The sequence below is a fragment of the Pimephales promelas genome, chromosome 20, assembly GCF_988280905.1.
Source record: "Pimephales promelas chromosome 20, fPimPro1.hap1.1, whole genome shotgun sequence".
Taxonomy (NCBI): Eukaryota; Metazoa; Chordata; class Actinopteri; order Cypriniformes; family Leuciscidae; genus Pimephales; species Pimephales promelas.
The window spans coordinates 23303229-23315469 of record NC_142788.1 but is presented as its reverse complement, the minus strand read 5'-3'; the positions used below and the strand labels follow the sequence as shown (position 1 = coordinate 23315469).

The 12241-nt window shown below is 37.5% G+C and overlaps 1 protein-coding gene across 10 annotated transcripts in view; it reads left to right on the top strand.

Moving 5' to 3' along the window:
* The window catches only part of camta1a (calmodulin binding transcription activator 1a), a 335809-nt gene that overhangs the window by 10953 nt on the left and 312615 nt on the right, over nucleotides 1–12241 (top strand). For all 10 annotated transcript variants that reach the window (XM_089124721.1, XM_089124723.1, XM_089124719.1 and 7 more), the window contains one exon: nucleotides 9146–9249. In XM_089124721.1, coding sequence (XP_088980847.1) covers nucleotides 9146–9249 — 104 coding nt within the window. The remainder of the gene's footprint in view (nucleotides 1–9145; nucleotides 9250–12241) is intronic.

Below are 12241 nucleotides of genomic sequence, written 5' to 3'. Positions count from 1 at the left end.
TGTATGATATTTCAATCAGTTTATTGTGTCTAATTCTATATCACCCAGCCTTTTTTTTCAAAGACATCTTCAAAAGGATTTGTTGTTTAATTAAGAACAGCAATGCATACACATATTGACAAACAATTAAGACAATGGACCCCCAAAGTATTGTTGATTTCAGTTAAGTACTTGATTAGATAAAATGACTAACGTAGCACATGAAGCATCATTATTTTGTGGCTGACATGAAGTGGACAGACTGGTGCAGAGGGTAGTTGTCCTCCCTGAAATAATAAACAGCCCTGTTTGAAGAGATCACCACAGGCATTTCGAAAAGCAAAAAAGCAGCAACATGTCTTTGGGGAAATTCTATGTTTGCAGTTTGTAAGTGTTGGACTGGGGCCCCATCCCACTTCAAACCCCACAACTCCCACAGTCCAACAGTCAGAAGCTGGAAACGAGCCGTGTCTGTAGGCACAGCTGTGTCAAGACCCGCTGGTGTGATATTCTTTCCGTCCTACCTGCCCTTCTAATGAGAGAATTCCCTTCTGAGTGGGTGGCAAGCGCATGCAGAAGCAGAAAAACCTTTTCAGTCCCTCCACTAGTTCCTCATTTCTCTCTAACTCTCTCTTTGTGGGAGCTCTTTCTATAGGGTATCTATTATACTCTTGTGGTCCTCTACTATTCAACCATGCACCTGACTGGAGAGTTGCTTTCTCCTGATCAGGACTGCTGTAGTAATTGGCTGCCCCCTCAGCTCGGCTCAGCACAGCACATCTTCCAATATAACAGGCTACTGTTTCAGCCTACCTTGCACTTTAGGATCTGACAACTAAATTGTTGTTCACCGGTAGGGAGACAGAATTATGTTAATGTCCACATTGTCACTGCTGTTTAGGCAAGAAAATAAAGGAAACAAGATGGCATATTAAAGGCTGGAGTTGCGCAGCAGGATGTGCCGTTTACAACCATGAGATCAAAGCGGCAAGGAGAGTCGTTATGGCTGAAGCCCAGCAGTCAATAGCTGGAGCTGGGTTGTTAAACTAGACTTCTTCCTCAGATTTTTTCTTGTTGCTGTGCAAGAGTGTCCCTGCTAGTTTTCACTCTCTCTCTAGATTCTATAGGTTGAGGTTAGTCATCTACTGTATCTTTTTTGGCTGTTTTGTTTAAAAATGACCAATTGTTGAAACATTTAGCCATGTAAAGGGAACCACCTATTATAGCACAATCCTATGCTTGAACATGAGGTCACACATCATAATTAAATGTGGTTGTTATGGGAAGGAGGAGGCGGGAACTGGCGAACATCCAATACAAAATTAAAAATAACAAAAATAACGCTCATTAGTAATCACACCACCGACCTCGCGCCATTCTCTCATGGCCCTTTCTCGTCCTGCTCGCCAGTGGTCATTGTTAGGGATGTAACAATTCACTTGCAACCAGTTGAAAATCAAAAAAAAATGTGTGACGGACGGTTCAAGTCGGTTGAAATGTTAAATGAATCGCGATACATGTTTTAAACAGCAGGGCGCATTTACTGTATAGCCTACTGTGAAGTTGTGAACCTCGATTTACAGACACAATAGCAGCGAGCACACGCTGGCGTGAAGCAAGCGAGTGTTTTCACTTCATTCATTGAACTTGATCTTGTGTGAGCTAAGCTCAACTTCCATAGGAATGAATTGAAAACCCTCGGTTTGCTCCACTCGCGCCGCGCCAGTGTGTGCCATAGAGTGCACGCAAGCGTAGATGTTGACTCAAATCGGAGGTGTGGCAGCATTTTGACTTTCCATAGACTCATAATAATCACCACCGTGAGAAGCACCAGTCACCTCCTTTTACCTCATGTAAAAGTCATTAATACGACAACTGCGAGAGCCACGGGGATCACAAGGTGCATCAGTGTTTCCGTGTTAACCAGGTGTTGTATTAATTTTACTATCTCTTATTCTCTTTCTCTAAATGTGTTTTTTTAAACTAGTGTAATGACACAAATTATAGCAAAAATAGAATCTTGCCTTTGTTACAATGTAAAACCCCTGTCAACCTGGTAGTATTTTTACACAGTCTTTTACATAGTGTGCGGAGGTACCAGTGTCCAGCCTCTTGACCAAACAGACAGAAACAACCTTGAAGGGATTTTTTTTAAGTAGTTTTATTATTTGACAAATATATTTTAAATTAAAAAGAAATGTGCAGCATTTTGTTTGAGTAATAATAAAGGAGACACTTTTGTCTTAAATCTCATTTGTTAAATTTTTTTTTTGAGAAAAAAAAAGATCACATCGTGAGATAGTTACCTCCCTAGTCATTGTCGTTAATGTCAGCTGCCATTTATAAACATTTTAGAAGTCATGATAAAATGTCCAGTTCAACTGCTTTGTTTGAATAATCTATTTTTTTTTTTTTTACCAAAGTCATTATGTGCAGGCTAAATTTTAAGTTTAAATTTAACATGTTCGATATACTTTTTAATCTACAAATTAAACTACTTTGTGTATGGTCATTTTACGAATGAAGATAGTTTTCTGTATTCAGAAACCAGAAAATGCTTAAACACATGCTTAAAGTCAGCTTTTCCCATCTTAGCAATTAAGGTTTGGATTAGGATCAGGATGCTGATGTTAGATCAGCAATTACGGACAGACTTGTCTCGCTCATGGAACCGGAATTCCATGTTAATGTCTAAATTCATAATCGCTAAGCTTTCATCAGCCTTCTGCTTCGCCAATGTGTCTGCTCACAGTCGTAACAGCCCTTTACCCTATGAATGTTTTTTTGTTGTTGTTTGTTCTCTGGCACTCTCCTCAATTTTATTTCTATTTTTTATGACGCTACAGCTCATTCCCAGTCCCAGAGCCGCAGTAATGTCAGATAAGGGTGTGTGTTGACACTGATAGACTGCTCTTTATTAAAGCAGCCAGCGTTAGAACTTTAGTGAATTAGCATTCTGCTCTGTTCTCTGTCTGCTTTTAACTGCGGAGCAATGAGCCCTCATTTCAATGCCATTCATTTTATTTGGTGAAAAAGGAGCACAGCCCAAACATCTCAAGAGGTCTTTCAAGTTGTGCTCTGGGAGGAGTTAGAAGTGATTTTATTAGTATGAGGGGTTTTTAATTAACAACCAGTCATCTAATCGGAGCAGTGAATGTTTTTCATTCTCCTGGATGTGTGCTTATATTCAGCACAAGTCAGATTCGAACCTGTCCTCAAGTCCCTAATAGCATTTTACACTGATAAATGTCTGCTTTTAATTCACGGCGAATATAGTGGATGGCTTATTTGAGCTGTTTTACCATTTAATTATCATCCCTCACACTGTTTTATAATCATAATGTTCTGTTTCATTATTCTCAAAACATAGTAACTCAGTGAACCAACTGTCCTATATGGATGCTCATATCAGTGTGCAAAAAAATCTCCGGAGCAGGAGCTTGGCTGGTTAGCATGGACCATAGACTTCAAATCATGTACTTATGGGATCCTGAACCAGTTGAGCAGCTGCCAGTGAGATGAATGATAATGCTATTGCTAACCTTCCTTTAGGTCTTATAGACCTCCTTGCTCTGAAGTGAATGATGTCATCATCAGTGGGTGTTTCAAAGTGAATGTGTTTGTTGGCTCTGATGAGTGGCAGGCCTTGGTTATGGGCTGACTGTGTGTGCGTGGTCTGAAATGATTACAAATGGGCTGATATTAGAGTCTTGGCCACTCTTAGAGGGCTCCGCCTACACTGTCTGATCTGTATTTGAGTTTGTCTGGAGATGACCAAGGCCTGTCACTACCCGGCCGGCCTGTCTTTGTGATCTTTCTTCAAAATGCAATTGTATTCAGTTCTGGCTTTATTCTGCTTTGGAACGCCCAGTTTTCACAACCTAAGCAATTCCTGATTGATAAAATCAAGTGTCGCCAGGGTGTGATTTGCCGGGGGGGATGTGTGGGATTTCCCTCTTCCTGGTCAATGTATCCCTGCCTCTGCTTAATTAATTTTATCCTCGGTGGGGATAAATTTACCCCCCCCCCCTTAAAGTGATCAGTGCTACTACACTAGTGGCGAGACGGATCACAAAACTTATCACCGGTCCGTGGTTTGATTAAAGTCAATTTTATTTTAAAATGCGCTACTTTGGCTGGCACTACTATAGCTGTCGCAGCCTCTCTGTAATCACCATTCAACTCAATGTCCCGTCCATGGCGCTATCTGATTGGTTACACCTCACGAGTAATAGCCTATCAACACTTGAACAGGCCGATAATCATTCCTGTGTATTTGACGTGAGTGTTGGGGCGGGGATGTTTGTTTTTGCACGAACGCAAGTCCTGTCATCAGTTTAAACATCAAGCGCAAGAAAACTTTAACTTGTGCACTGTTTTCTGTCAGCCTAAGGCGTATTTTTGTCCCGCCAAAGCCTTATTTGACCGGTGAGTGATGTAGATGACTGACTGCTGCGCTTGTTTAACTGAAAGAACGAGCAGAGAAAGTGAAAGCCCTGGTTGCGTGCGCACACTCTCACCGTCTTCAAACTGTCTTGCTCTCCCTCCCTGCCTTCCTCGCGCATTGATGAATTGAGTTGAATGAATATCTTTGAGAATACACAATGGTAAAAGGTCGTAAGACCGACGTTTTTTTTTTTTCGGAACTACCTCTGGTTGTGAATTGTGCTAAAATAATGTTGCCTTATTATCTTCTCTCAAAATATTTACACACATTCAGATGACAAACCACACTTTCAATAAACAACAACAAAAAATCTGTCTAGTGATGAAATGTTTTCTGTGTTGAGACAAATCTTGTGCGATGTCCTAAACTGCCTGGATAATCACACAACGTGTGCCGTGGTCCGTTAATGACACGTCTGATTCGCAAACTAATGACTCCTTTGAACCGATTCATTTTAATGAATGGTTAAAACTACTGATCTGTCCAACACTGAACTCAAGAGACATAAATCAGAAACACTTTACAATAAGGTTCCATTTATTAAAGTCTAGTTAACTACATTATTTAACATTCTATTAATATTAGTTTCTATAGGGATTTACTCTATGTCAAAACCACCCCCAGTCATTCTAGAATGATTCATTCTTTCCAAATAGAGCTATTCAAGTCATCTGGTGAAATTGTTTTTATCGCAATATATCGCATCTGTAAATATCGGTTTCGGCCACAACAGCAATATTAATATCGGTTATCGTAATCGGCCACAATTTTCACATCGGTGCATCACTATTTTTTTTTTCTATGTGTGTGGGATGGCGGATTGTTGTCATTCGGGAGCAGGTGCTCTATGCTAATGTTAATTGATTGAGTCAAATGATTCCAGATACCAGTCTCAGATCTCTACTGTAAAACTCATTTACCCTAGTACAATCGCTCCTATCAGTGAATACTACATTCAGCAGTACATACTCCAGAATTATCTCCATACACCAAACAAAAGAGCACAGAAAGTCACACTTTTGTTTCATGGCATTATCAGGTAGTTGTAAACTTTTTGTTAGGACCTTGCTCTAGACTGGGATTACATTCTTCTCAGTGAGCTGTTCCCCACCTTTTCTCATTCTTTAAAAAATTCACAGTCACCCTTTAAGTCCATCTTCTCCAATATTGTCTTTTATAACTTTAGACATCCAGACATCTGAGAAAATTAAAAATAGAGGTGTTATAGAACGGACAGGCAGGGTGACTTTGCCTTTAAGAAGCACTGGGGACATGGGGGTTTGCCATTTGAAATGTACATCTTTGATTTCTGGTCGGCTTGTGCTTGAGACACGGCTCTTTGTTTTATATTCACAAACAGAAGTCCAAGCTTTCGTGGGGTTCTCAGACAAATTGAAAAGGGTTCAGGTAATAAGAAGCGCACACTTGAGAATCACATTCCTTGAATAAAGGATAAGGCTTTGTTGAGCACAGTCACTGTAAGACATTTTCAAAGGTGGCATTGCTATACAGGAAGGACAACTAAAAGTCAGTGCCTCAGAAAACTTGAGGATGCTTTTATTTATTTATAAATATATTCTAGGCTATGTCTATGGAAAATGTCTATATTTTCACCTTACAACCCTATACGGACACACTGAAGCTCGAATCGCCATTGCTAGTAGATTTTTATTTTACCCAACATAGTTTTTCCATGGAATGCACAAACAATGCAAATAAAAAAATGCTACATAAATGTAATATATAAAATATAAATTTCAAACACTATTAAAGACAAGTAATCAGTCTATGTTAAAATAAAAACAGATGAACACAATATAAAAAAATAATAGATGTAAATGAAATTTACTGCTTTTCAGGTTTTTCAGTCAGATCTAACAGTTGTTAGGCAAAGATATGATAGATTCAAGATAAGTGAGTGATTTTTAGCAGTGAGTCTGTTGTTTGATTAACATTAAAATTCTTAAAAACAGTCTTTATCAACTGTTGTTTATGTTCACTTAATCTAACTTAATTACGTATGTTTAAGATGGCAAGATGGCATTCTGACATAATTTTGCGTGAAATTGTCAGTTCAAGCGCAAGACGTAAAAGATCTCAATTCAGTATTCACGTGTTGTCAGACACATGTGAGTTATCCTTTGCTTCTTCTTGCTAAAAAAACATGTGCAACTGATAAACTTTCATAAAAATGCAGCACTGGCCGATCACAGCACGAACCGCAAATAATGTTTGATATTCTTTTTAGATTTTTTCATGTTAATGTAAATGTCAAATATGACACAACAGGCTTTTGGGGAATATTTTCACCATTGATTTGCAATGAATGGTATATATGAGCAATAAAAGCTTGATAAATGTGTTTGTGTGTGTGTGTGAGAAATAAGATTCTCAACAAATATCACATTTTAGGCCTGTTACATCAGGAATTTTTGGCTGATATATGCAATTCATTGCAAATCATTGATAATTGAGAGATGGACAAATAATTGTTCTATGTTAAAAAAAGATAGATAATAAAAATATTTATAGCAGTATCAGTTTTTCCCATGGTATCGACGATGGAATCGAATATCAATATATTTTCAAGGTATAATATCAAAGTAAGAAATTCCAGTATTGTGACAAGTTACGCTAATTTAGGGTGACACAAGAGACCTCCACATAGTGTAAGGGTGTTGCTAACCCTGTCAGAGTTTACTTTTTGCAGAAATGACTTGGAGACATGTTATCCCTAACTCTCTGGGATAACTCTCAAATTTAACCCCTTCCAATCACACCACCCTACCATTATAACATAGAAAGTAAAGCAAATCTGATCTGGCTTTGCAAGTTTGCAGACAGTGATAAGTGATGTTTTTGTACTTTTATTCATTGAAAAACAAATATTTTTTGGGTGTGGAAGAAAAGAGAAGGAAAACTAGAGATCTGTAACAGGATTATGTAATTAAAGGCCATATTTCTCAGTCCAAACAGATAACAAAATCCTATTCTTTGACATAAACAGATGTCTGCAATATCAAAGTTGATTGTCTGACAACTGGGTAAGTCACAACTGCACCAGTTTAGATGATGCCACTGTCATTTGAGAGAAGCAAATATCTTTCTTGCTGTAGTGGAGAAAGAGGCCTTCACATCAGGGTAATTTAAATTTTGCATAACCATCCAACAGTGCAACATAAACCTTCAGATCTGGAGATGGGTAATTGAATGCAGCATATGTGTCTTGATTTGTCATCAGTGACGCGTGCGGCAGCGATACACATGGTGACGTGTAAGCGCTTTAGCTTAGAGGAAATCTAACTGATTTGCATGCATGCTCATAACCACATTTACAGGATTTGGTATACCATCGCAGTCGCAAATGATAGATGATTGTTTGTCACAATTACAGCCTTAGGAAAATGGCGGGGGTGTTTTTGACAGTGACTCAGGCATATTATGTCACATTTTTGACTCGCTGTTAGGACGTTTGTTATGGATTAGATATTCTGTTACTGTGCTGGTGTTGAAATGTAGGTTGAGCTCACAAAGTACGTGAACATGAATTTGAGGCTTTGTGTAAATTCTTGTTTTATTATATTTATAAAACATTAATATGAACATCTATAGACAACTTATGCACATTTTTTGTTTGTTTGCTTAAATAGGTAATATAGTTGTCCACATTGTAGGGCTCTAAGGCCATTCAGATGGATATTGTATAATATAAATTGAGTTCTGATAAATAAATACGCATATAGTGTTTTCATACATTGCATACTTCATTCAGGAAAGATTTTCTGCTAGCAGGTGCCTGGCCAAGCCTTTTTTCCCCTTTCATCCATACTCCTGCTATCCTGCTGGTTTTTTTTAGGGGAATAGAATGTGAATGTCATGTGGGTGCAGGTGACAGGCAAATTGTATAATCGGCAGTTGGTCGTATGAGGTGATCATAATTGGACTCAATTTACAGTTGTAGACAATTTCATTGTAATTTAGAAATTCCACTCTGAAAGTGAACTTTCAGTTAACAATGAAAGTTAAATGGAAGTGATTTGACTGGCCTGCCAAGCCCTTAGGAATGGGAACGAGAGACAGACAAGATAAGAATGGAAGAAAGCCTGATATATAGCCCTGCCTTAATTGCCCCTGAACAAATTGTATTCCCTTTTTCTTTTATCTTTAACCAGCATTTGTGCTTTTTACTGTTCTTTTGAACAGCCAGGATCAGGGTGGCTGTGTACTTTATTGGGTAGTTAAAGTCTTAATAAAGCTTAGCATCAGTTTCCCTTAAACCCTTGAGACTGGACTTCCACTACTGAAACACCTGAAATCTGATGATTCTCATTACAATGTCACTATTTCTTTTTTTCCCCCTCACAGTACGCTTGGCCCATTAATTCACATTTTCATTCATCTAACATTTTTACCTTCATTCTGCAAGTTGCTCATTAGTCGCTCTTTGCAGTCTGAATAATTGGTGCCCATTAATTAATGATCCTTGTTATATGCTCTGTATAAAGAATGTAGAAGAACTGCTGAAGATAATCTAATATTAAATTGTATATCCTTATTATTGTAATAGTGCACTGAGCCCTATATTAACATGATTGCATCAATACATCTTGGGTATTGATTAATTACATTTATTATTGAAATAATGGTATTGGAATGCTTTTACTGTCTCCTATTTCTAATCTTTATTGCACCGTTGTTGTTGTTTTTTTTTTTTTGCAGATGAACATGGACATTTGAAAATATACCTGCCCAAAAAGCTGCTTGAATGTCTACCAAAATGCTCCACATTGCCAAAAGAGAGACACAGGTGGAACACCAATGAGGTAAGGTCACCTCTCTCCGCCATCTGCTGTTGTCTTTTTTTAACTCCTGCTGACTTCATAGAGATAAAACCTCGTTTATTTTAAGCAGTGAAACGGACACAATGTGTTAATAGAAACCTCTCTAGGGATTCCGCAGTCAGTTCAGATATTAACAGCAACTGCGTGATTGCCTTATTTTTGTGGCAGGAGGAAGTTGCATATTTTCCGTGCTGTGCTTGCAAAGGATTTTCACTAGGCGGACATAGATTTAGTGTTGTAGGAAACAGCAGGTTCATAAAGCTTTTTGTATTAATACAAAGATCTAATTTCTACATTAATGCAAATATAAATTTGAAATAGTTTATGATCAACTCATAAAACATTTATGTTTTGGCCTTCAATATTGTAGCTCATATTCGGTTACTTTTTTGGTAGTGAATTACCGAGCAGTTTGTAAGTTAAAACTCAAAAACGTATATCATTTTTGCCCATCTGTTCCGGCATCACATTTATTCACAGATGTTTTAATTCCCTGGGAATATAGACGAGATGTGATTATTTATTTATTTATGTTTAAGCTGGTGTGTCGAGAAAAACTGCCAATGGACATTATATATACAGTATAGTGCTAATTCAGAGTAGAACATGATCTCTGAATTTCCTTAGACCTTCTTTTCATCTCAGCTCGACTCAATCTGTAGTTGTGGAAAGCTTAGTCTCGCCAATCGTAACATTTTCAGGACTCCTTGAAAATTTTCCCAGGGGTCAAAGCACTGTGTGATTGTATATTAACAATTCATGGAGGAAGCGAACAATATTTTAGGATTTCAATCAAGCTTGGTTCAGTTGTTTATTGACTTTCAGTAGATGCTGACATGTTATTTCAGACCCCACTGTGCCACTGCATAGAAGCTCCGCTATCTAACAAAGCCATATACCTAATAATCTACATGAGAATGTGTTTTAAGTATGTTTATCACAGCCTGAAGGCATTTCAGACACAATGCATCAAACAAATAAGAAAAGATAACAAGCCTCTTAGATTTCGGTATTGAAAAGGAAAATGTAAAATGTTTTTATTTGTATGACTGTGGGTGGAAAAATCAGAGACTGTTTGCTCCAGCTGTCCTTGACCTATAGGCCAGCCATTTTAAATTAGTTCATTTCTTTTCAGTGCAGCTACTTTATCATTTAATGGAAATGAGACGGTGAGTTGCTTGATTTTAACATTTTATTTGTTGTTCGTGTTCAGTCTGTTGTGCGGCACGACTCCCTCTGTGTGGAGGCTGCGGGGAGATTGAAACTAAACATTGTTTCACTGCCGTAAGCTAGAGGGATTTTGAATGACTGAGTTTCTCTAAGGAGATTCATAAACTCATAGCTCAGTAAGGCGATGCAGTTTTATTACAATTGATCCCATTGAAGCACGCATGGGTTTCACACAGTAAGTGACTGGCATCAGAGAACAGGAGGCAAAGAAACCTTGTGTGTGCATGTCAAGTGTTTTGTGGGGTTTTCTTTCTTTTTTTTTAAGATTCTCCCCCTCAAATTAATGACATCCTTTCAAGCAGGCATGCAGGTAAAGAGAGGGATGAGGAGCGCTCTGGTGGGTTAGTAAGCCTGCCTGCATTGCTGCTCAGTAATATCAAAATGCCTGCCACAGCCACATACATAACTCACATGTCACCTTTACATCAATTTCAGCTCTGCCAAAAGTCCCCAGTGACAAATCACTGACACGACCCTCTTAAAGGGATATTTATGAATTGAATACACTGCTTTATCCCTCTTCGTATTCTTTATAGAGTGACAAGTAGCTTTTTTGAAGGTAGAGAGGTATGGATCTGAATGACAATGCTGAAATAGACGTTGAAAGCACCAGCCGTTGAATGTTTGTGTCTTGTCAGATTTAGCTCTGAATGTTTTCCCTCTGCGGTTCTGGTAACCAGAGATTCAGTTTCGTTTTGTTGAATAGTTTGTCTTTGAAGTGCAAATACGGCATTGTGGGATATAGTTGATTGTTTGGCTTTATTTCCATGTAATATGATGCAATGCTCAGAGCAGTAAAATTTGAACTATGTATGTGCACTTGTCATTCAAAGCCTGTCAGTTTATATCAGGCATGCTGTGTGTTTGTACATATTTGTGGTCTGGTTTAGATTGATACAAGAATATTGCTTCAGATCAGCGGCTGCCTTCCTAATTGAAGCTGATGGTTTAACGCGTTTGACCTGCGGTGTTGCGCTTGCAGTCAAAATTAATTAATGTGTTTTTTGGAATTGATTAAAAAAATGTCAGCACTTATTGTGAAATGATGTCATATTCATCCTAGTATGTGAAGTGAAAGAAAGGTTTACAGAAAGAAATCAGGAACTATTTCAGGAAGTTGTTTTATGTTTTACCCCCAATTTTTTTTTAAAGGAAACAAAATATATAAGTTGTGTTAATTTGTACAAATGATTGTCGATCGATGTTCCCATATAGCCTATGAAGAAGTTGGACAGAAGAAGATTTTTGCAGCAGTGCTTTTTACTCACCTCACTTGTATCTCTCTTCACAATAACACAGTGCTCTTTCTTTTTTAATCCCATTATACTTACTAAATAAAAGTAAATTCAGTTATAAAAAAACAAACCTAGATTCTATATTTCTCAATCTGCATACAAATGCTTGGAAAATGCAAAATCTAAACCCAATACAAATTTGAGATAATGAAATATAATAACATTACCCACTTTTTATTGACTTAGTCTTCTATATATAACAAAGATTTCTAAAGTAAATTATTGTAATACTATTATAGTGTTTCTTCAACTACAGGTTCTTTTATGTCCCAGTGTTTGATATTTATCTCTTTCTGTAAGGCTACTTTAAAACTTTTTTAACTAAGATTTTTATTTTTCACGACTTTGTAAATTCCTGTTATGTACAGATTTGAATGTTTTATCCTTGTCACAGACTTTCAATTTATGTAAATCTATTAATATTACATTTTAAAAGTTTTTATAATCTT